We start from the raw sequence: 25,723 nt of genomic DNA on the forward strand, positions 1-25,723 counted from the left end.
CACCAATAATCTGTAAATTATTTCTACGTACACTGTTTCAAATATAAAAACAATTTATACGATACAATTGGAAATAGTAATATTTTTCAAAAATCTATATTAAAAGAGATAAGTAGTAGAATAGACGGAAGGAAATAAAGAACTCTTTCTTTTCAGTTGCGGATCGACTCGGAGAAACTGTCTAAGCGAATTAGAAGAGACGTTGGGAGAGACGATTGTCCGGGAATGTATAATGGAAACGGTTTAGGCATGTATCATCCTGTATCTCAGGTAGCTAATGCGACCGATCCATATTTGCAAATGCAATGGGCAGTCTTTGAATTAGCAACTAGAGGGGCATCAGCTTTTAGACCTTGGAATACTACTAGTACTTGTAAGCACAAAGATAAGTAAGTATAGCATCAAATGGATACGTCGTTTAACACTGGATTGCCGGATGTTGGTTATACAGGGTGTTCGGCCACCCTTGGGAAAAATTTTAATGGGGTATTCTAGAGGCCAAAATAAGACGAAAATCAAGAATACCAATTTGTTAATTGAGGCTTCGTTAAAAAGTTGTTAACGTTTAAAGTTCTGCCCGTTCTGAATTTTTTTCTAGAAAGTGGATAAAATTTCGAGAGTATGTCTATTCACCAAAAATGATTGTAATTGGTCCCCGCAATCGAAAATAATTTTTCCAGAACGATTTGAAAGTTTTGAATTTAATTGTTAATAACTTTTTAACGAAGCCTCCATCAACAAATTGGTATTCTTGATTTTCGTCTTATTTTGGCCTCTAGAATCCTCCAGTAAAATTTTTCCCAAGGGTGGCCGAACACCCAGTATACCTACTTTGCCTGAAATGAGTAAATTTGACTCGAACATAAAAAATGAAGCTTTTTTAACAAAATAAAATTCTATTATAAACCAATTTATTCAAAGCACTTTTTGCATATATATTCTGTTTTTAAAATATATTTTCCGCAGATTTTTTTATTACATTTAGCACAAACACCGTTCTATTTCTCCTGCATGATACTTGAACTTGGCAATTCAACCGTTTTTCAATATTCTGTATATTGGATGGAGGAGTGAAAGTACTTTTGGCTTCATGGTCGTAATTACCGCTTAGTTCTTCAGTCGATTGTAAAATAAAATCTTTTCTTGAGATTTTTACTTGAGTGACGTCTTTATATGTATAAAACCCAAGCATTGATTGCTGCTAAATCTAAGATATTGTAGAATACGTGAAGGGGCCATCTGCGAGAGCCTGCTTTGGTACTATATTTTCGCGCCATTTGGTCAAGTATATCGACTCCATACTTAGTATTATTATAAAATGATATAGTTTCCGGGACAAATTTTTTATTTTTTGCAATTTCTACATTTCGATGCTTCGAGTTCAATAATAGAACTATTTTATTTTTATTTTTTATTTGAACTTGCAAAAAATAATTTCACAACATTGTAGTTTTAACATGAAAACTCTCTCTCACCAGAGTGTTTACAAAAAGTTTTGTACGCACAGGAAATAAGTTACGTGTGTGTAAAACGGCGAGTCAAATTGTCTCGTGCCCGACAAAATAGGTATAGCAAGGAGTGGGGAGGAATAGAAATTAATTTTTGTATACATTTCATAATTCTATACAAAACCAACAAATGATGTAAAAGAAATTATTTAAAATTTTTATATTATACAGGGTGTTTGGCCACCCCAGGCAAAAATTTTAATGGGAGATTCTAGAGACCCAAGTAAGACGAAAATCAAGAATACCAATTTGTTGATGGAGGCTTCGTTAAAAAGTTATTAACAATTAAATTCAAAAATTTCAAATCGTTCTGGAAAAATTATTTTCGGTTACGGGGGTCAATTACAAGCATTGTTTGTCATTACACATACCCTCGAAATCCTACGCACTTTCGAGAAAAAAAATCGAGAAAGTACTGAAATTTTTAGACGAAATTAAAAAATTTCAAATCCTTCTGGAAAAATTATTTTCGGTTACGGGGGTCAATTACAATCATTTTTAGTCATTACACATATCCCCGAAATCCTACGCACTTTCGAGAAAAAAATTTCTTACCGAAAATCTATTATAATTGCCTAAATTTTTCGACGAAAAAAAAATATTTCGAATCGTTCTGGAAAAATTATTTTCGGTTGCGGGGGGCAATTACAATCATTTTTGGTCATTACACATACCCCCGAAATCCTATCCACTTTCGAGAAAAAAATTCATTATCGAAAAGATAATTAATTTAAATTAATTAAATCATAACTTCTGAATGGATTGGAGGATTTCAATGTTTAAAAAAGCAAACAACGCGTATTTTAGTGAAGAATATATAAAAATTGCAAAAATATTCGAAAAGTTGATCCTTGATACCGCAAAATGAGGAAACCCCCATAAAAATAGTCCAATTTTCAAACAGCCATAACTTCGACAATAGTGAATATATTTCAATGAAACTTTTTTCTGAAGTAGAGCTCATAGGTACCTACAAAAAAGTACTAAACAACTTTTCCGTGGAGCGTCAAACAAAATTACTAAAAATCAAAAACGAATTTTTAAGAAAAAGCGACAGGGGGTAGGTGCTCAAATTTTTAGGCGAAAAAAAAAAATTTGAAATCGTTTTGGAAAAGTTATTTTCTGTTGCAGGGGTCAATTACAATCATTTTTGGTGAATAGACATATCCCCGAAATCCTGCGCATTTTCGAGAAAAAAATTCAGAATAGGCGGAATTTTAAACGTTAATAACTCTTTAACGAGGCCTCCATTAATAAATTAGTATTCTTGATTTTCGTCTTATTTTGGTCTCTAGAATCCCCCATTAAAATTTTTCCCAGGGATGACCAAACACCCTGTATAACAATAAAATTGTAAGTCAAATTGACTCGTGCCCGTCAAAATAGGTATAGCACACATGGATCATTGGAGCGAAGGAGTGGGGAGGAGTAGGAATTAGTTTTTGTATACATTTCATAATTCTATGCAAAACCAACAAACGATGTAAAAGAAATTATTTAAAATTTTTATATAACATTAAAATTGTAAATGAGTCAAATTGACTCGCTCCGGCAACCTAGTGTTAAGGATCGCTAGAAGAGATTTATCATATTTTCTATATAAATATGTAATTTTCTGTGAACAGTTCGTCGTTGGTGCCTGCGTACCTTAGTCGAGGTCCGCCTGTACTGCAACATCCAGAGTGCGTGGTTCCCCTTTCTGAGTGCAAACATTTCGAACCACATTTTCAACCAAATGTAGCCTTAGCACCTATACCTGCACCATCAGTGCCTGTAGTACTTCCGCCATCCGCTCATCCTCAGCGACGACATCACCACGAACATAAACGTTATAATGTTCATTTGTCAAGCCCCCGCGAGAAAAAGGAACCCTCGTTAGATAGTGTGAAAGTTGAGAAAACGTCCCCAAATTCGGAATCCGGTATCGGCGGTTATTCCTCGGCCCCCTCGTACACGCGTGGAAGCAATCAAAGGGAATTGCACCGGAGGAGTAAAAACGAAGTGGGCGAGGAAGAAGAGAGCAGCGCCGCGGTAACATCTTCCACAGTAAACATAGACCCGCCCTCGGCCGAGTTTCGAACTTCTTTGCTAGAAAGTGATTCCGACTCGGAGGGAACAACGGCGATAGATTTAGAAGAAAGACTATTGGCGTTGGAAGTACCGCGAGATGTTCTGGAGCTTGCGCGACGTATAGTTTCGGAGAACGTACAGTTACGACGTCATCGACGTTCGAACGCACGCGAGATATCTCAATTACGTAATCAATTGCAAATGCAGAAGCTACAATCATCCAATGGCGGTGATAAAAAGGCGGAACCGGCGAACGCAAGCGCGGCTGATAGCACCGAAGGTAGCGAAGAGACCGAGCCTGTATTACCTTCGAATAACGAGGAGTCGGAGTCTGTTGTTCTGGCAGTTAGTAAAAAATAAAATCGGTGATTAGAATTTTTTAAATTATTTACTACAAAAAAGAAAAAGAAACTGCTCACCAATTTTTTGCAACGCTTATCCTTTGGCCAGAGAGGCGTGCATTAAATTTAGTATTAGCTATAATAATAACAATAATAATGATGATGATAACGATAAAAAATTCTAAATGATTAAAAAAACTGTTTAGGTTATGTGATACATAGAGAGCCTTTAACGTTAACGACGGTTTATTTGAAATTTGTATTGTAATCAAACGTCATTGTCTCGATTTTCAATTAAAATCGAATGTAAATATTGTAACATATGGAAAAGCAAAATAAGTTAACCAGAATTTACCATGCCATTTAGTAGTTACACGTAACGATTATTAAATAAGTCTCCCGTGCATATTAAATATGCAATACACAGCAAAGATTTCGATGGTCGTTCGTTTTAATTTTCTAATTGAACGACGATCAGAAAAATAAGAGATTAGATTGCTTTCCATTTACTTTTTATAGTCATGACTGCATAATGTAAATACATTCAAGTATCATAGATGTATGTTTATATTAATAACATCATGCAAAATATTGCTAAAGTACAAACAACCTTTAGGTGCTATATCGTTACATTAGGAATGTTCTAAGCATAAATCTAGGTGTATTTCAACAGTTCGTACTATACCATAATATTAAACACCTCGATTAATTTTTAATTTTATTATTTTTTATAGGGTCGAATGCAAATAAAGCTTCGTTCGACGCTAATAAATTCAATTCGAACGGTTACACGGAAATAAATGAAATTATTATTATTATACGATACGAGTGATATTACAGGGAATTGCGATAATTTAATTTATACGGAAAATTAATAATCTTTTTATACGTCGTGTAGTCGTTACATTATTTTATGATGAGACAACTAATTCCAATTTTTTTAAAAATGGTTCGATCGCGTTACGAACAGTTGTATTAAGACTGGAATGAACGTTATTTTATTTGAGGGGATATTCTAGTGTGAAATGCGTTTTTTAAAACTCTAGGAATTTTTTGCAAATAAACTATAATACCTTTTACAGTCAAATTTACAATATTTATATATGTTTCAGAGACATTTTTAAATTTTTGGCACTGCATACTCTCAAACGTAGTCGCCATTTTATTTGTTCGAAATGAAAAAACGTGAAAGATTTTTAATTAGTATGAATTCGACTGTAGCAGATACTAGAATAAAAGAAAAAAATGGCAACGCTTAAGCTTATCAATTTTTTCATATTTTTTTTTTAATTTCGAAAACCTAAAATATAAAGAAAAAATTAACAGTTATAATTTCGTTAATTTTAGGAGTTCAGGCATTTTGCAAATATATTTTCCAAGTTATATCTTTTAAGAAAATGTAAAGAAAAAAGGAAATCGATTTTTTCAAAGGTTCACATTAGAATATCCCCTTTGATGTATTTTTATTTTTTATTTCTCTCGCAATACTGTATATTGTCCCAAGAAAATAAGTATCTTATTAGCGAGTTGTCATCTTTAGCAAAAAATACTGTAGCATAAAACATTTGCTATAGGGAATCGTTACGTAGAATTATTATACTTTTCGTATTGATATTTATTTGAAACATTATATTTACATATCATTTTAACTGTATTTAAAATTTGGAAGATATTCAACCCTGTGGGTCGTGAAATTTTAAATGTGATTTATTAGAAATATTTGTTTCATGATGAAAGAAAAAATTAAGATCTACGAAAATAAAGTAATCGGTACTTGTAGGGTATCCTGGAAGAAAATTATAAGCACAACTCTGCCTTTTATCGAACACTATTCTTGTTTCTGCTCGTTATTATGGCGTGTACATGCAATAATAGAAAGAATACATCTTTTTTTAAAATATTTATGCAAAAGTAACACTGATTTAGAGATATACCTAGATACACACTAGACATCTAAGAATAAGAAACCATAAATATAAAGATATAAATATATATAAATTCTCATATAATATATATTTATATTTGTATATATCTTGAACATACAGTTTTTTAACTTTATTGGTTCTTGTGATTTAGTATATCCGTTTATTTTCTTAAATTTTTTTTCCACTTTTTACCCCTCATTTTGTCTTACACGTGAAATTAGTATAATGTAAAGACAAATTTCTTAAATTCGAGTGCAACTTTAAAACATTCGATGTATCGTTATTAATTTGTACTTTGAAAAGTATAATATTGTTTTGAAAAAAAAAAGTAATTAAAATGTTTGAAATGTATAAAATATTTAAAAAGTTATAAATATATTGAAAAAAAAGGTTGTTTTATAAGCTTGGAAAGCTTTTTGTATTGGATACATACTAGAAATACGATATAAATCTTACACATATTTACATATTATAATAAAAATCAATTAGTAATTATACATTTGTGTATTTGAAATATACATATACATATATTTCGAGACTGCTTCGAAGATCTCTTATCATATACATTTTTCTAACGTAACAAGAGTGCCAGTAATTCTTGTATCGCATCAAAGCAACAAGACGTAAGAAATTTCCATTTTCAATTTTATTATTTGCAACGTTCACTTTCAAAGTAAAGCGAATAGTAAATTTTCAAAGCAATCTGTTAGAAAAGAAAATTTAAGGTGTACGATATAATTGATTACATAGAATAAACGCATTCATTATACTCCATATAACATTTGATCGCTACATATGACATATGTATGTTACATCATATTGTTGTAATAATATTATAAGCATCCCACCTACGATTAAGAATGTTATAATTTATGATTTTCATACGCACTCAGTTTATTATAGATATATAGAATATGTCGTAAATAGTACAATACGAATTACATAAAAACTCGGTTTTGAATATATTTGAGATCTGCATATAAAGTTTCAATGAATCATGTAACTGCCATTACTAAAGATGTATTTTAATTTCGAATGGGTGATGTATTAAGTTAAAATGGGAAATTACAAATAAACACATAATATGCGATGTCTGACTTTATTAACATTTATGCACGATATTACAAAAGTTAATGTGGATTTCGTTCGTTCGAATAAATAAACAATTTGCCAATTGGCTTTTACTTGTTTAAGGCGATTTATAAAAATGATGTTATCGGGTATTTAATATGTATGAAAAATCGTTATTGTTATGATATATTTATTTCAAGTTTGAAGAGAAAAGAAAAAAAAATAAGAGTGCGAGCAGTAGCTAATATAATTATTACATACACGATACGCGTACGCTCAAAACATTTATATGCATATTCGATATGCGTGTATTAATACATTAATATTTAAAAATACTCGTTCGATTTTCATTTCAGATAGTAAATTATATAATAGGTTTCTTCGTTTGTGTTGCAAGTAGAACTATGAAATACAAATCGAACGAATTCTGAGTTATTATTTTTCTCTCTCGCATCCGTGAATCGGAATTCAAGAAAATAAACTATTGAATGAAGGGGAAGGCCCGTATAACTATACCAATCTGGGTGACTTTAATATGTCGTTTCGTGTATAAACGTAGTAATAATTTGTATATTTATTGGTCTCGATAATAAATGGCACATAGGTATTATATCAAAACGAACTGCCATAAACTAAATTAAGAGAAATATAAACAATAAAGAAATTAATTCGCGATCCAACGAATTCGAATAAATGTCGTAATTATTTGTATTACTGGGGACGTGGTACGTACATTATACTAGTAATATGTATCAAAATTGAAATATTAATTATTCTCGAGTACACAGCGTCAATAGTTTATTTTCTTAAGTACAGATACAGGATGTTCGGCCACACCTGGGAAAATTTTTAATGGGGGATTCCAGAGGCCAAAATAAGACGAAAATCAAGAATACCAATTTGTTAATGGAGGTTTCGTTAAAAAATTATTAACGTTTAAAGTTCTGCTCATACTGAATTTTTTTCTCGAAAATGCGCAAGATTTCGGGGGTATGTCCATTCACCAAAAATGATTGCAATTGACCCCCGCAAACGAAAATAATTTTCCCAAAACGATTTAAAATTTTTTTTTTCCCGTCAAAAAATTTCACACATTCTGGAATTTTTTTCTAGAAAGTGGGTAGGATTTCGGGGGTATGTCTATTCAACAAAAATGATTGTAATTGCCCCTCACAACCGAAAATAATTTTTCCAGAATTATTTGAAATTTTTTTTTTTCACCTAAAAATTTGGGCACCTACCCCCTGTCGGTTTTTCTTAAAAATTAGTTTTCGATTTTTAGTAATTTTGTTTGACGCTCTACGGAAAAGTTGTTTAGTACTTTTTTGTAGGTACCTATGAGCTCTACTTCAGAAAAAAGTTTCATTGAAATATATTCACTATTGTAGAAGTTATGGCTGTTTGAAAATTGGACTATTTTTTTGGGGTTTTCCTCATTTTGCGGTGTCAAAGATCAACTTTTCGAATATTTTTGCAATTTTTATATATTCTTCACTAAAATACGCGTTGTCTGCTTTTTTAAACATTGAAATCCTCCAATCCATTCAGAAGTTATGATTTAATTAATTATCTTTTCGATAATGAATTTTTTTCTCAAAAGTGCGTAGGATTTCGAGGGTATATCTATTCATCAAAAATGATTGTAATTGACCCTCACAACTGAAAATAATTTTTTTAGTATGATTTGAAATTTTTTAATTTCGTCTAAAAATTTCAATACTTTCTCGATTTTTTTTCTCGAAAGTAGATAGGATTTCGAGGGTATGTGTAATGACCAAAATTGATTGTAATTGACCTCCACAACCGAAAATAATTTTTCCAGAACGATTTGAAATATTTTAATTTCGTCTAAAAATTTCAGTACTTTCTCGAATTTTTTTCTCGAAAGTGGATAGGATTTCGGTGGCATGTGTAATAACCAAAAATGATTGTAATTGACTCCTACAATCGAAAATAATTTTTTCAGAACGATTTGAAATTTTTTAATTTCGTCTAAAAATTTCAGTACTTTCTCGATTTTTTTTCTCGGAAGTGTGTAGAATTTCGAGGGTATATGTAATGACCAAAAATGATTGTAATTGACCCCCGCAACCGAAAATAATTTTTCCAGAACGATTTGAAATTGTTTAATTTAATTGTTAATAACTTTTTAACGAAGCCTCCATCAACAAATTGGTATTCTTGATTTTCGTCCTATTTTGGCCTCTAGAATGCCCCATTATAATTTTTCCCATCGTTGTCGAGCACCCTGTATATCCCTCGATAAATGGCATAATAGATTTAGAATTAAACGTGTTTCGTTAACATCTAAATATTCTTCGTAGTAACATCTAAATATTCTTAAGAAATTAAGTGTGACATTAATATACAAAACAAGTGCAATATGAAAGTACAAAATTTAACCTCTCGTTTGAATTTTGTATATTTTACAAAAAAAAAAAAAAAGAAAAATTAATATATGGACATAGATTCTTCGATATTCTAAATTCTAGTTATAAGAATTTTGAAAATATTTTACCATTAAAATCTTTATAATGTATAAGACCATGTCCCTGATAACGTACTTATATAGCGTTGATCTTTTAAATATATATTCCCCGACGACAAAAGGAAAGGGTCATTTAAAACGATTTAACGATATACAATTTTCTAATCACTTTAACGTTATCCTGAATTTTATATGATCGAATATGTATATTCGAACGACGAATTCCATATTCTTATGGATCGATATATATATATATAATGGATATTAAGTAGTTTCAGTAGCGGTCTGATCGATCTTTGATATAACTGTAGAATAAATGTACATACAATTATTTTCCAAAAAAAAAAAAAAAAATACTCACTGTTAAATGTATATGATGGAAACTGTTATAGATAAGGCTATTATCGTCATTTATATTAATTGAGATAATAAACGACATTTCGATTAAATAAGATTGCTCTATATTATTGTTACATCAATAGCTTTCGATAGATCAAACATACTATATTAATTTTCATCGTATCAATACCTATGTACAAAATAATATAGCTTGTATACTAAACATTTAATACATTTATAACGTCACGTGTTCTTCGATCAATTTAGTTTAATTAATATTTTTCATTGGATTCTGTTTGTTCGAAGGGCAAAGCCACCGAGGTTCGGACTGCTCCTTTAACGCGAAAAGGGGGATGATGGCGGATAGTCCGGCATCAGAAGAACAGCTCATATTAGAGAGAAAATTGGATGATCGTTCGATCGACTCGTGAACCCAGGACGTTTCTAGAGCTCTGCAGGTATGATGCACACGAAATGGCCAATTATTTAGTATATCAACTCCAGCTCAAATCCCTCTTTTTACGCCTTTACTTCGTCTGCCTTGGAAGGCGTTCGAATGTATTTTGCATTATAAAGAGAAGGCTCGTACGCCGGAATTGACAAATGTAGATCTATGCAAGCGCTGATTCCGCCGCGAAAGGGAAGGGGAAAAAGGAATGGTCGAATGTAAAGCCTGGAATAGCGAAGATGGGTGTCAGAAGACTTGTATAAGTTATCAGTGAGTGTATTATCGGACAAGCATCACAGGGATTATATTAGGGGATAATGTTACGACTAGGACGCTAGCGCCGTGTGCAAAGTTGGTACTAATGATTGGTCAGGCCTTGGTGATAAAATCACGACATTCACGATCACGGCTGTGATTTAACTTCATTCACGACCGTGATCGTGATCTTTCGTGAGTAAATTTACTGTAATCACAATTTTTGACCATGATTGAATCATTTTTTATAAAATACTTCGATATAGCTGGCGTGTAATATAAAATTTAAATTACGTTACGGTTTTTGCGTGTTACGTAAATTTATTTGTAATTCTCTTTCCCCTACTTTTTATCAGCATTTTAAATATTAATTCTTCCCCTCGATGTCAATATCGTAATATTAGTCATTTAAATAGTGCAAAAGTGAGAAACATTTCTGTTATGTTTATGTTATGTTATGCATGTCTAGTATATATCAAGTTTTGCAAAATATCGATGTATTATTCAATAACTAGTAGTTTGAAAAAGGTCTTGTAAATTTAATGAATTGATTTGTTGATCAATATACATGATGTAGTTCTATATATGTTATATTTTTTTAACTAAAGCCAAGAGAGATTTGTTTATATTCGTTCGAAATCTATTACTGAGATGCTTTAAGAACAGTGAATACTATTTAATACCGTGACAGAAATTACTATAAAGTTCACAGAGTTTTGAATACTTGAAATTATTAGATGTAAAATATTCAATTTGAAAATATCCTATAAACTAATTTGTTTACAAACATCCATCAGAACATTCGTAAATAACCCCTTACGAGACTACCAGCCACACTACCTCCACCTATCCCCACTTTCATCGTACACCACATTGTCATTTCGGCCAATAGCGATAATGCATGCATTTAATAAGATCGCGTATTGGCCAATCTAAGCACCAATCAGACTCGTATTCCTTTCGCTAGCCAATTTCTCGCAAACGTATTGCATACTGCATCCGTTTGCAGTCCAGCATCCGTGCCGTCTATTTGTATAGATCTATAGATGCAGTCAGGAATTCTGAATCATGCAATATGCATTGCACGCGGCATTGAAGATCCCAGGCTCTAGAACGGAATAGTTTTATCGGTCTCATAACGAATGAATGCTCGTTCGCTTATCTGCGTCGTTTGAATCCTTTTTTTTCTTCCGTTGAATACAAATTTATTCGTTACTTGCGAATAAAATTTCTAACAATTTCCATTATACTGCCGTTAGCATTTGACCGCGTACGCGGTAAAATATAGGAAGTTTACGAGCAAAAATTAATAAGCATTTTTGAACTTCTGATTAGTCTATTTTCAAACGACACTACTTTAGTAATTATTATCGTAGCTCAATAAAAATTTCGTCATCGTGAGACAGCAAAATGAATTACTTTTTAAATATTTAAACTGTTAATTCTTCCACTATTGACACTATCTGCCGAGCGAGAGGGGCAGCGAAATTACATCTGATTTTGTATTGGTTGAACAGAGACACTACGTACTCTTTTGTCACAGGAGATATCGAGCATGTTTATTCAAGAGATGTTGACGTCAAGTCGAAAGCTTTGTGGTGCTCATATAGTCGAAAGTATGTGGCCGCATTTTTACAAAAGAAAGTTTTTTTGCGCGAAACGCACGTTATACTTTTAGTTAAACTTTTTTACGTTGTTGTCGTCATTTATCTGTCGAATTTACGCAAGGTCGTTGATTTAGTTAACCTATCATTTACATACCTCGCGTCGTATGCACTGCTGTGTAAAATAGCTCTATATAAAGTAGTGCATTTATGAACTTTAAACGTTATATGTAAGGAGCTATTGGCACAATGATGGCTAAAACGATTAAAGAAATATGTGCTGTTGCGCGGAAACTAACACCCACAGTGAGGCATTTTGGTAGTGCGCAAACAGCTCCTTTGCAGGAGGCTGCATTGGAGGAGCGTTGTATTCTTGTCGATGAATCAGACAAGCCCCTTGGTGAGGCCACAAAAAGAGACTGCCATACCGTTAACTCTGAGGGTCAAGTTCTCCTTCACAGAGCGTTTAGTGTTTTTCTCTTTAACAATGCAGGACAGTTGTTGCTTCAGAAACGGTCTGCCAATAAGGTAAAATGTGTACGAGTGGACAAAGATTATTATTATATTCGTTTCCAGAGTTAAACATGGTTCGTCGCTTCTTTTTATAGATAACGTTTCCAAACCATTATACGAACACGTGTTGTAGCCATCCGTTGGCTGAGATACCTGGCGAAACTGTAGAACACGAAGCATTAGGAATTCGTAGAGCGGCTCAAAGGAGACTCAATTACGAATTGGGGATTCCTCTGACGCAAGTCACACCGTCTGACTTTCTGTATTTAACAAGGATCCATTATCACGCAGTGAATGGTCAATGGGGCGAGCACGAGATAGATTATGTGTTATTTGCGCAAAAGGATAATATAACGTTGGATCCAAATGCTGACGAAATTAGCGAAATTCATTGGGTGTCGCGATCTGAATGCAATCAGTTCATGGAAAATCTTAATTCCCCGTTGACTCCGTGGTTCAAATTGATTCTGAAACATAAACTGCCTCTTTGGTGGGATAATCTACACGCGCTGGAACGAATGCAAGATCACAATACGATACAAAGATTTATATAAATTAAAAACTTTTTAGTTCCCATAAATATTAAAATTAAACAAAGTTTCGTAAAGTTTGTAAATGAGGCAACTCTAGAACGGTTTTTTTTAAATACAATAAAGATTAATTATTCGAATAATTAGCAGTTTAATATACATAGTCATACAATTCATGAAACATTTTATTCATTTATTGTATAAAAATTTAAGCGACTACCATAGCAGAGCTTAAATACAAACATTCTGATGGCCAATTTTCTGAAGTAAGATGTTTGTTACGAATTTAAGTTTGTAATATGAGAACAAATTATTCTTATAAATTTACGGTCTGTGTGTATGGTAGTGTAGTATAACTTTAACGACTACGAATAATTACTTTTAAACGATATACTTATGTATGTATATAATTTCTGTGAATACAATTTTCTCATATGAAGTATAGTTTTGTAAATACAAAATAAAATTAATCTTACGTCGTATGCTTTTGTATAACTTTACGTAATTAGTATACTAACGTATGGAAACGTAATTAACGAAAGTTATGGAAAGAAACGTAAACAGGAATTAAAGTTTTTTAGACAAAATGACAGACGTTTCTACGTATTGAACTTCGTATTAGTTTCTACTAAAATATCTATATATTAAAAAGGAGCAAACGAAATCTATTCGTGCGTTATCTGTCTCTATTTACGAATATATTTAAACGGTGGTTCTTGGTATCGAATAGCTACACAATTATTTTCACGGTACGAATATATTTTTTATATAGAATATATTTTATACAATAAATATATAGTTTTTCTACTCAGTAACAATTTGTTTGGAATATTAGGTCATATTACGAATATTCATACAGTATCATATACTTGTTAATAAAATTTCGTTGATCGAAAAAGTACATTTGGAAAATAAATATCGACAATGATAGATAAACTATTCATGATTACATTATTTAAATAACTTCGGAAATAAGTTATACAATTCTTTTATCGTGCAACTTCGGTTAGTTTTTAAAATATACAGAATTTAGTACGTTGAAACGTAGTGGTTTACATGCTGATTATGATACAAAAAATATATGTATATATTATATATATATGTATATATGTATATATGTATGTATATATATATGTATATATGTATGTATATGTATATACGAATCACGAGATAAATATACATATACAGGTTTAGACGTATTTTTTTTAATGTACGTTTGTTAAATACAAATAGTATACACAATAGCTGTATAAATGTATAAAAACGTAATAAATTAAAGCTAAAAATTGAAAAAGCAGGGTCACCAATTTTAGTGTTGCTCGAGCGTTAAAAATGAATTTTCCAGTGCTTGCATGTATTTTAAATTAATATAATAATCGGTTTATAGTTCAAATCGTGCAACAACATTCGATCTAACGTACATTTTGAAGATTGCAACAGTCGAAATTGGAACCCCATCTACTACCTAGCTATTCTTAAATTGGTCAACGTCCATCATAAACGTCAAATTAATCGATCTCTGTTTTACGTCGAATGTCCGTAATCTAAAAAGCAAACCATATTTCCCGTAATTTAGTCTGCATTCGGTTCTCGCAATAAATTCATTTTTGTATTCGAAAAACATCGTGGAAATGCAAAAATAAAAATATTCCCTACTTCTCGTTAGGTATAGACTCTGCATCTAATTACATACAATCGAGACAACATTTTTACAAACAATGTTAAAAAAATAATTCTGATATCGTACATTTAACAAAAATAATATATGCCCTACCAAGGAATTATCAAAAATTGATAAAAATCATTAACGTTAAAATTACATAACTGGTTACATTATACAGGCTTCACGCTGGAAATAGTCCTCGTCATAATTTTATTGAATTTCATGGATATCATTTATAGTCACAGTAATAATTATCATATCATAGAATTCTTTGTACTATCGCTAGTGGTTAGAATGAAACGGCGTCTGGTTTTTCAGTGACCTTGAAAATATTCGATAACTCGTCGACTAACGTTTCGTATCTATAGGCCACCCGGATATCTGGCACATTTGTTCGAGTAATGTCATTACCAGCTACTCCCTCCTTAGTGTAATTCGGTCCAAGCCAATATTGTTTGCTCTGTAAAAAAACAACAAATTAATTATTATTCTTCATAGAGTAAATGTGCTATGCTTGTTCTACTGTAGAAGGCACGTTTCTCATTTGAAATTAAATAAAATGACAAAAGAGCCAGGAACTAGCAACTTTTACGTTTTCAATTGCTTTCTAGTGTGTAAGGATCTTGGAGAAAATTTAATTTAAACACGTGAAAGAGGAGATAGTTCCCCAGGAAGATTGTCGTACGACTTTTTTGAAGTTACAATGGTTAAAACATTGACAATGATTCGGTTAAGTGTTCTCGATACTTATGATAATAGATATGACATACCTTGTGTGGAAAACCACTCATAAGTACGGAATTACGTGCCAATTCGCACATATCGCATGAACTGAGTTTCCATACTTGTGCAGCGATACTGTATTCCTCCATTAAAGGTTCCTATGAGAAATGATGGATAAATAGGTCAAAACGTGCTTTTAAAAAATGTAAACTTATAAGGGAATGACCCCAATGACTTCGATTTTAATGGGTCTTTGCAAGGTGATAGTATGCATGTATATACAGGGTGTTCGGCCACCCCTGGGAAGAATTTTAATGGGGGATTCTAGAGGCCAAAATAAGATGAAAATTAAGAATACCAATTTGTTGATGGAGGCTTCGTTAGAAAGTTATTAACAAATTCAAAAATTTCAAATCATACTAAAAAAATTATATTTAGTTACAGGGGGCAATTATAAGCATTTTTGGTGAATAGACATACCTTCGAAATCCTACACACTTTCGAGAAAAAAATTCGAGAAGATACTGAAATTTTTAGACGAAATTAAAAAATTTCAAATTATACTAAAAAAATTATATTTAGTTGCAGGGGTAAATTATAATCAGTTTTGGTAATTAGACATATCCTTGAAATTCTACCCACTTTTGAGAAAAAAATTCAAGAAGGCGTGAAATTTTTCGATAAAATTAAAACATTTCAAATCGTTTTGGAAAAATTATTGTCGGTTGCGAGGGTCAATTATAATCATTTTTGGTGAATAGACATAACCCCGAAATCCTAATCATTTTCGAGAAAAAAATTCATTACTGAAGATATAATGTCTGACCATAACTGTCTTTTTACCCTGAATATTGAAAAGTTTCAAATCATTCTAGAAAAATTATTTTTGGTTGTGGGGGTTGATTGCAATCATTTTTGATGAATAGATATAACCCTGAAATCTTAACAGTTTTCGAGAAAAAAATTCCCCACCGAAAATATAATTTTAAGCCAGAAAATGTCACTCCAAAATTTCGTGCGTATCTTTAAAACGTTATAACTTCTGAACGGATTGGATGATTTTAATGTTTAAAAAAGCAAACGACACGTATTTTAGTGTAGAATATGTAGAAATTCTAAAAATATTCGAAAAGTTGTTCCTCGATTCCCTAAAATGAAAAAAACCCCATAAAAATAATCCAATTTTCAAACGACCATAACTCCTGCAATAGAGAATATATTTCAATGAAACTTTTTTCTGAAGTAGAGCTCATAAATACCTACAAAAAAGTATTAGACAACTTTTCTGTGGGGCGTCAAATAAAATTATCAAAAATGAAAAACGAATGTTTAAGAAAAATCGACAGGGGGTGGTAGGTGCCCAAATTTTTAGGTGAAAAAAAAAATTTCAAATCGTTCTGGAAAAATTATTTTTGATTGCAGGGGCCAATTACAATTATTTTTGGTGAATACACATACCCTCGAAATCCTACGCTTTTTCGAGAAAAAAATTCGGGAAGGTGTGAAATTTTTCGACGGAAAAAAAAATTTCAAATCGTTTTGGAAAAATTATTTTCGGTTGCGGGGGTCAATTGCAAGCATTTTTTGTCAATGCACATATCCTCGAAATCCTACGCACTTTTGAGAAAAAAATTCATTATCGAAAAGATAATTAATTTAAATTAATTAATTAAATCATAACTTCTGAATGGATTAGAGGATTTCAATGTTTAAAAAAGCAAACAACGCGTATTTTAGTGACGAATCTATAAAAATTGCAAAAATATTCGACAAGTTGATCCTTGACACCGAAAAATGCAGAAAACCCCATAAAAATGGTCCAATTTTCAAACAGCCATAACTTCTACAATAGTGAATATATTTCAATGAAACTTTTTTCTGATGTAGAGCTCATAGGTACCTACAAAAAAGTATTAAACAACTTTTCTGTAGAGCGTCAAATAAAATTACTAAAAATCAAAAACGAAGTTTTAAGAAAAACCGACAGGGGGTAGGTGCCCAAATTAGGAGAAAAAAAAAAAATTTCAAATCGTTCTGGAAAAATTATTGTCGGTTACAGGGGTCAATTACAAGCATTTTTGGTGAATACACATACCCCCAAAATCGTACCCACTTTCGAGAAAAAAATTCAGTACTGGCGGAATTTTAAACGTTAATAACTTTTTAACGAAGCCTCAATCAACAAATTAGTATTCTTGATTTTCGTTCTATTTTGGCCTCTAGAATCCCCCAATAAAATTTTTCCCAGTGGTGGCTGAACACTCTGTATATTATCACCTTGCACAGACCCGTTAAAATCAAATTCGCACAATTGTGGTCCTCCCCTTGTTAGGTAACAAGATAGTACCGACCTTGGTAAAGTGGAATTGAAGAGGATCGTCTGTAGAAAGACTGATGCATAAACCTCTCGCTAAGTATTCCGGAAGAGGATTTCGATGATAGTTCAAAAAGAGAGAATTGTTACTGAGAGGCGACATTGCGATCCCAATTTGTGTCAAATAATACAAATACTGCAACACTGGTACTTTTCGAAGTAGAAGACCATGGGAAATATTCTCTGCCATCATATAGCCACAGACGAGATGTTGAATGGGCCCAGCCTCGCCGCAATGGGGTCTGAGAACGAACGTGTTAAGCCCCTGGTCTCTGTAAAAAAATAAATCAGAATTTAACCCTAGAACTACCGACAGTTATAGTTTATTTATTTGTACCAAAGAAGTCAAAACGATAGATACCCGAAGAAATGTATGATGCAATGGAAATAAGAGGTTTATTCATTCTCTTATAGAAAATTATGGTGAATTTTCAGAAATTCAGAGTAAATCTTCTACTAGTTTTATTAGAAATGTATGATGCAATGAAAATAAGAGTTTGTTCATTCTCTTATAGAAAATTATGGTGAATTTTCAGAAATTCAGAGTAAATCTTCTACTAGTTTTATTAGAAATGTATGATGCAATGGAAGTAAGAGTTTGTTCATTCTCTTATAGAAAATTATGGTGAATTTTCAGAAATTCAGAGTAAATCTTCTACTAGTTTTATTAGAAATGTATGATGCAATGGTAATAAGAGTTTATTCATTCTCTTATAGAAGATTATGGTGAATTTTCAGAAATTCAGAGTAAATCTTCTACTAGTTTTATTAGAAATATATGATGCAATGGAAATAAGAGTTTATTCATTCTCTTATAGAAGATTATGGTGAATTTTCAGAAATTCAGAGTAAATCTTCTACTAGTTTTATTAGAAATGTATGATGCGATGGAAATAAGAGTTTATTCAATCTCTTATAGAAAATTATGGTAAATTTTCAGAAATTAAGAGTAAATCTTCTACTAGTTTTATTAGAAATGTATGATGCAATGGAAATAAGAGTTTGTTCATTCTCTTATAGAAGATTATGGTGAATTTTCAGAAATTCAGAGTAAGTCTTCTACTAGTTTTATTAGAAATATATGATGCAATGGAAATAAGAGTTTATTCATTCTCTTATAGAAAATTATGGTAAATTTTCAGAAATTCAGAGTAAATCTTCTACTAGTTTTATTAGAAATGTATGATGCAATGGAAATAAGAGTTTGTTCATTCTCTTATAGAAAATTATGGTAAATTTTCAGAAATTCAGAGTAAATCTTTTACTAGTTTTATTAGAAATTACTAATGCATGATTTTGACTGCTTTGGTAGTTCTAGTGTTCAATTATAAGAATAATATTAATTATTAAACGCGAACTCACGTTCTAAAATGGTTCAAAACAGTCATATTTGCGTAAGTGTAGTACTGGTAATATCCATAAGGAGGATTTTCTATGTCGTCCCATTCGGCTGGCGGGTAAACATCTTTGTCGAACAAAGGATTTTCAGGTTTACTTTCGTCATCGACCGAATCAAATCCTATCACCTACAATGATTATCAAATTAACCGTATGAATAACTTATCCAATAGCGTATTTTTCAAACTACTTACATATTGAAGGAATTTATGTAATTCTGGATGAGAAGTAGGGTCGTTCGTTACTTCGAACAGGGGTAAAAAGATATTATTCAAGATTTCTTGGAAGTTTGTCATCAGCTTGTTCAATTTGAAAATATCGCTGCACATGGAAAACAATTTATGATTAACGCCTGTTAATTATAAATGCAACAACACACAGGTTGTTCGGCCACCTCTGGGAAAAATTTTAATGGTAGATTCTGGAGACCAAAACAAGACGAAAATCAAGAATGTCAATTTGTTGATGGAGGCTTCGTTAAAAAGTTATTAACAATTAAATTCAAAAATTTCAAATTGTTCTGGAAAAATTATTTTCGGTTGCGGGGGTTGATTACAATTATCTTTGGTGAATAGACATATCCCCGAAATCCTAACCATTTTCGAGAAAAAAATTCCCCACCGAAAATAAAATTTCAGCACAGAAAGAAAGAGTGCGTATCTTTAAAACGCCATAACTTCTGAACGGATTGGACGATTTTAATGTTTGAAAAAGCAAGCGACGCGTATTTTAGTGTAGAATAAGTAGAAATTCTAAAAATATTCGAAAAATTGTTCCTCGACCGCCTAAACTGAAACAAACCCCATAAAAATGGTCCAATTTTCAAACAGCCATAACTCCCGCAATAGTGAATATATTTCAATGAAACTTTTTTTTGAAGTAGAGCTCATAGGCACCTACAAAAAAGTATTAGACAACTTTTCTATAGGTCGTCAAACAAAATTACTAAAAATGAAAAAAGAATTTTTAAGAAAAATCGACAGGGGGTTGGTGCCCAAATTTTTAGGTGAAAAAAAAATTTCGAATCGTTCTGGAAAAATTATTTTCGGTTACGGGAGTTGATTACAATTATCTTTGGTGAATAGACATACCCTCGAAATCCTAATAGTTTTCGAGATAAAAATTCCTTACTGAAAACATAATGTCTGACCATCACTGTCTTGTTACCCTGAAAATTTAAAAGTTTCAAATAATTCTGGAAAAATTATTTTCGGTTGCGGGAGTCAATTACAATTATTTTTGGTGAATAGACATACCCTCGAAATCCTAACAGTTTTCGAGAAAAAAATTCAAGTAGGTACTGAAATTTTTAGATAAAATTAAAAAATTCCAAATCATACTAAAAAAATTATATTTAGTTACAGGGGTAAATTATGATCAGTTTTGGTCATTAGACATACCCTCGAAATCCTACCCACTTTCGAGAAAAAAAATCGAGAAGGTGTGAAATTTTTCAATGGGGGAAAAAAAAAATTTCAGATCGTTCTGAAAAAAATATTGTTAGCTGTGGGGGTGAGTTACAATCATTTTTGGTGAATAGACATATTCCCGAAATCCTGTGCATTTTCGAGAAAAAAATTCTTTACCGAAAATCTAATTGCCTGAATTTTTCGACGAAAAAAAACAATTTCAAATCGATTTGGAAAAATTATTTTCGGTTGCGAGGGTCAATTACAATCATTTTTGGTGAATTCACATACCCCCGAAATCCTATCCACTTTCAAAAAAAAAAAGAATCGAGAAGGTGTGAAATTTTTCGACGAAATTAAAATATTTCAAATCGCTTTGAAAAAAATATTGTTAGCTGTGGGGGTCAGTTACAATCATTTTTGGTGAATACACATACCCCCGAAATCCTACGGATTTTCGAGAAAAAAATTCTGTACGATCGGAAGTTTAAACGTTAATAACTTTTCAACAAAGCCTTTATCAACAAATTAGAAAGTTTTAAAATTTTTCCCAGAGGTGGCTGAACACTCTATATAGGATGCCTCTGAAGACTTTATCGACCGAGACACACTCAAAAGCGAAATAAGATAGACTCATGATCGATCGATAATGTCGAAAATAGATTGGACACCCTACATTACCTACATTGAGAATACTTACTACAGTCGAGGAATTTGTATAAGCCAACGCACGTTATCGGAATAAACGTCGCTCTGAATAGCCCACTTTGCTAATTTGTCCCATTCTTCTGGACTCTTTCCATAAATCGAAAGACGCAATTCTGCATTCTGGTATTTAGATTCTTCCAGATCGCTGGCAACTTCTTTGATAATGCTCGCGAAGAACCTGCCGTTTAGATAATTGTCCGTTTTCAAAAATACCTCGCGCAATCGACTCTCGCCAATCGGATTGTACTTGGCGTTGAATTTATCGAACCTGTGGAACGTATTTCTATCCTAAAAATAAAGTTGCACCCTAAGTTTTGCATTCTTAAATTTCCTCCCTCCGAAAATACACGTATTAACACTAGAACTACCGAAGTGGTCAAAATTACCCATAATTAATAAAAATTTTTACAAATTCACCATGGTTTTCTATAAGAAAATGAATAAATATTTCCATTATACATTTCTTTGAGTGGCACAGCGTGTTTACATCCCCACTCCTGGTGCTGTCCGCTGACTCACAGCTATTGGTCATTGGGCCAGCCAATCAGCGGGCTGCAGCAAGAGTGGGGATGTAAACACATTGCGCCTTCTTCTCGTGGAAGGACGGTATCTACCGTTTTAACCAGTTAAGTGTGTTTGACGACTATATCCGTTACGGAGACGTGGCAGAATTTAGTGTCATGACGATTATATCCGTCATGCGTAAAATTTTGCTACAATTTGACATTTAAATTATAATTCTGGCGAAAACTAAATTATATAAAATATTTAGAGGTCAAGACGAAATGAAACAAACAAATGGAAATTATAAATAATTTGAGTTGGGTTCATAATTTCCTGAGAGCCAACTCGTAAGCAATGCAGTAACATTGGATCTTTGATTATCCCGATTTTCATCTTGGTGTATCAAAACCAAAAAAAAAACCGTCTTTTTGAGCCAATATTTCAGCAGCGCCACATACTCTGTGTTTGACACACTGATGGGCGCTTTGCAAAGAGATCGTCACAGTTAACTGGTTAATTCCTTTGATACAAACAAGTACACCACAATTGTCGGTAGCTCTAGTGTCAACGAAAGCTTACCGCGTGCACGTCTAACATATCAACGCTTAGATCGTAAGTGGTCAGATTCATGGACTGAAATACTTCACGAAGAGTCATCGTCTCCCCATTCTTTGAACACGTAACAATTTCATCCGCATGGTTCTTCAAGGTCTTTTTAATAAACCTAAGTAGGTGTTTCTGATTCATGCAAGACGCTGCATGAATATGCGTGTCGACCTGAAATAACAATTGTTCAGGATTGTGTTAGTTTTGAAATTAGTTTCAAACTTTCATGAAATATATTTCTTATTTATCTCTATTGTTTTGACCTTTCTGATGTTGTAGAAGTCCCTGTGGGGAACCGCTTTTTGGCTCGCGAGTTCTCTAAGCTCGTTTAACAATACATGTAATTGGAATTTAGACGAAAGGTAACTTAATCTTCTGTAGCAAAAGGATTTCAAAGGGCCATCTGCGATCATCGCACACAGGAGGTTCATGTCTCTGACGAATGTCGCCAAGTCAGGATACGAATATGGAATTGGCTTGCCATTGACATAATCTTCTTGGCTCGCGAACACGTTGAACACGCCATTAACAGGTGCGATTATGTAATTTTTCGTCTGAGGAAATACGCAGTCCCACGGATCTCCTCGAGATGCAGGTGCATGTACCGGATGATCTAGCAACAACATTAAACAGAAACAAATGTAATTACGATTTCTATAAAATTGCTTGTTAGTTCTATGAAACAACATAGCATATATTGCATAAATTGAATATTTATGAATATTTTATGTATTAAACTTGTATGCAATATACATTTAACTAAATTGTACCATAGTACATAATTTTATTTCCAACATTTTCTTGTATATCTATTGTCATTAAAATAGTGGACAGTTACTTAAGATCAAGTTAAGATTAATACTATGCAACAGACAAAATCGAGTATAAATGTAACAAGAATATTAATAACGTGTTATTCCTTGTTGTTATACAGGGTGTTCGGACAATCACGGGAGAAATTTTAATGGGGGATTCTAGAGGCCAAAATAAGACGAAAATCAAGAATACTAATTTGTTGATTGAGGCTTAGTTAAAAAGTTATTAATGTTTAAAGTTCCGACCGTACTGAATTTTTTTCACGAAAATGCGCAGGATTTCGAGGGTATGTGTATTCACCAAAAATGATTATAATTCATCCTCTTAGCTAAAAATAATTTTTTTTAGAACGATTTGAAATTTTTCAATTTTGTCGAAAAATTTCACACATTCACGAATTTTTTTCTAGAAATTGGGTAGGATTTCGGGGGTATGTGTAATGACCAAAAATGATTGAAAGTGACCTTTGAACCTAAAAATAATTTTTTCAGAACGATTTGAAATTTTTCAATTTCGTCGAAAAATTTGTCCATCTATTCGAATTTTTTTCTCGAAACTGAGTAGGATTTCGGGGGTAAGTCTATTCACCAAAAATGATTATAATTGATCCTCTTAGCTAAAAATAATTTTTTTAGAACGATTGAAAATTTTTTTTTTTCACCTAAAAATTTGGGCACCAAATTCCTGTCGATTTTTCTTAAATATTCGTTTTTGATTTTTAGTAATTTTATTTGACGCCCTACAGAAAAGTTGTGTAATACTTTTTTGTAGGTACCCATGAGCTCTACTTCAGAAAAATTTCATTCAAATACATTCGCTATTGTAAGAGTTATGGCTGTTTGAAAATTGAACCATTTTTATGGGGTTTTTCTCACTTTACGGGGTTAAGGAGCAACTATCCGAATATTTTTGCAATTTCTACATATTCTTTAGCAAAATACGCGTAGTTTGCTTTTTTAAACATTAAAATCGTCCAATCCGTTCAGAAGTTATGACATTTTAAAGATTCGCATGAAAATTCAGGCAGACATTTCTGACCAGAAATTATATTTTCGGTAAGGAATTTTTTTCTCGAAAGTGCGCAGGATTTCGGGGGTATGTCTAATGACCAAAAATGATTGTAAATAACCCCTGCAACTGAAAATAATTTTTTCAGAACGATTTGAAATTTTTCAATTTCGTCGAAAAATTTGTCCATCTATTAGAATTTTTTTCTCGAAACTGAGTAGGATTTCGGGGGTAAGTCTATTCACCAAAAATGATTATAATTGATCCTCTTAGCTAAAAATAATTTTTTTAGAACGATTGAAAATTTTTTTTTTCACCTAAAAATTTGGGCACCAAATTCCTGTCGATTTTTCTTAAATATTCGTTTTTGATTTTTAGTAATTTTATTTGACGCCCTACAGAAAAGTTGTGTAATACTTTTTTGTAGGTACCCATGAGCTCTACTTCAGAAAAATTTCATTCAAATACATTCGCTATTGTAAGAGTTATGGCTGTTTGAAAATTGAACCATTTTTATGGGGTTTTTCTCACTTTACGGGGTTAAGGAGCAACTATCCGAATATTTTTGCAATTTCTACATATTCTTTAGCAAAATACGCGTAGTTTGCTTTTTTAAACATTGAAATCCTCCAATCCGTTCAGAAGTTATGACATTTTAAAGATTCGCATGAAAATTCGGGCAGACATTTCTGACCAGAAATTATATTTTCAGTAAGGAATTTTTTTTTCGAAAGTGCGCAGGATTTCGAGGGTATGTCTAGTAACCAAAAATGATTGTAAATAACCCCTGCAACTGAAAATAATTTTTCTAGAAAGATTTGAAATTTTTTTTTTCACCTAAAAATTTGGCCTACCCCGTCGATTTTTCTTAAAAATTCTCTTTTTATTTTTAGTAATTTTTTTTGACGACTTATAGAAAAGTTGTTTAGTACTTTTTTGTAGGTACATATGAGATACATATTTCAGACAAAAGTTTCATTGAAATATATTCACTATTACAGGAGTTATGGTCGTTTGAAAATTGGACCATTTATATGGGGTTTTTTTAATTTTAGGGGGTCGAGGTACAATTTTTTGAATATTTTTAGAATTTCTACATATCCTACACTAAAATACGCATCCTTTGCTTTTTTAAACATTAAAATCCTCCAATCCGTTCAGAAGTTATGACGTTTTAAAGATACGCACGAAATTTTGGAGTGACATTTCTGGGCCTGAAATTATATTTTCAGTAGGGAATTTTTTTCTCGAAAACTGTTAGGATTTCGAGGGTATGTCTATTCACCAAAAATGATTGCAATTGCCCCCCGCAACCGAAAGTAATTTTTCCAGAATTATTTGAAACTTTTTAATTTTCAAGGTAACAAGACAGTTATGGTCAAACATTATATCTTTAGTAATGAATTTTTTACTCGAAAATGG

At 32.1% G+C, this 25,723-nt stretch overlaps 3 protein-coding genes across 18 annotated transcripts in view; 2 read left to right on the top strand and 1 right to left on the bottom strand.

Annotated features, from left to right (window-relative positions):
* LOC143348825 (uncharacterized) overlaps positions 1-25,723 on the top strand; it is a 58,461-nt gene that overhangs the window by 5,347 nt on the left and 27,391 nt on the right. For 4 of the 5 annotated variants that reach the window (XR_013080827.1, XR_013080829.1, XR_013080828.1 and 1 more), the window contains 3 exons: positions 157-389; positions 3,134-3,943; positions 10,049-10,200. Coding sequence is in view for 1 of the 5 variants with exons in the window: in XM_076779481.1 (XP_076635596.1) it covers positions 157-389; positions 3,134-3,938 (1,038 nt within the window). In the remaining 4 variants the exon portion in view is untranslated. Of the gene's footprint in view, positions 1-156; positions 390-3,133; positions 5,811-10,048; positions 10,201-25,723 lie in introns of those variants that run through there. The other variant, XM_076779481.1, reaches the window with a different exon arrangement.
* Idi (Isopentenyl-diphosphate delta isomerase) lies at positions 12,057-13,574 on the top strand. Its single transcript, XM_076779499.1, has 2 exons — positions 12,057-12,577; positions 12,658-13,574. The coding sequence occupies exons 1-2, from the start codon at positions 12,299-12,301 to the stop codon at positions 13,114-13,116; spliced, it is 738 nt and encodes a 245-aa protein (XP_076635614.1). The 5' UTR covers positions 12,057-12,298; the 3' UTR covers positions 13,117-13,574.
* The window catches only part of Ampdeam (AMP deaminase), a 39,981-nt gene continuing 27,373 nt past the window's right edge, over positions 13,116-25,723 (bottom strand). For all 12 annotated transcript variants that reach the window (XM_076779470.1, XM_076779469.1, XM_076779467.1 and 9 more), the window contains 8 exons: positions 22,741-23,090; positions 22,451-22,648; positions 21,360-21,655; positions 19,445-19,571; positions 19,215-19,378; positions 17,830-18,124; positions 15,526-15,636; positions 13,116-15,215 (listed from right to left, as the gene is read on the bottom strand). In XM_076779470.1, coding sequence (XP_076635585.1) covers positions 15,045-15,215; positions 15,526-15,636; positions 17,830-18,124; positions 19,215-19,378; positions 19,445-19,571; positions 21,360-21,655; positions 22,451-22,648; positions 22,741-23,090 — 1,712 coding nt within the window. In that variant the 3' untranslated portion in view covers positions 13,116-15,044. The remainder of the gene's footprint in view (positions 15,216-15,525; positions 15,637-17,829; positions 18,125-19,214; positions 19,379-19,444; positions 19,572-21,359; positions 21,656-22,450; positions 22,649-22,740; positions 23,091-25,723) is intronic.

The sequence above is a fragment of the Colletes latitarsis genome, chromosome 12 (genome assembly GCF_051014445.1).
Source record: "Colletes latitarsis isolate SP2378_abdomen chromosome 12, iyColLati1, whole genome shotgun sequence".
NCBI classification, from domain to species: Eukaryota; Metazoa; Arthropoda; class Insecta; order Hymenoptera; family Colletidae; genus Colletes; species Colletes latitarsis.

Coding starts and splice junctions, on each gene's coding strand:
- Idi (XM_076779499.1), top strand. CDS start 12,299: ATGATGGCTAAAACGATTAAAGAAATATGTGCTGTTGCGCGGAAACTA. Junction 12,578..12,657: donor AGAAACGGTCTGCCAATAAG/GTAAAATGTGTA, acceptor TTCTTTTTATAG/ATAACGTTTCCAAACCATTA.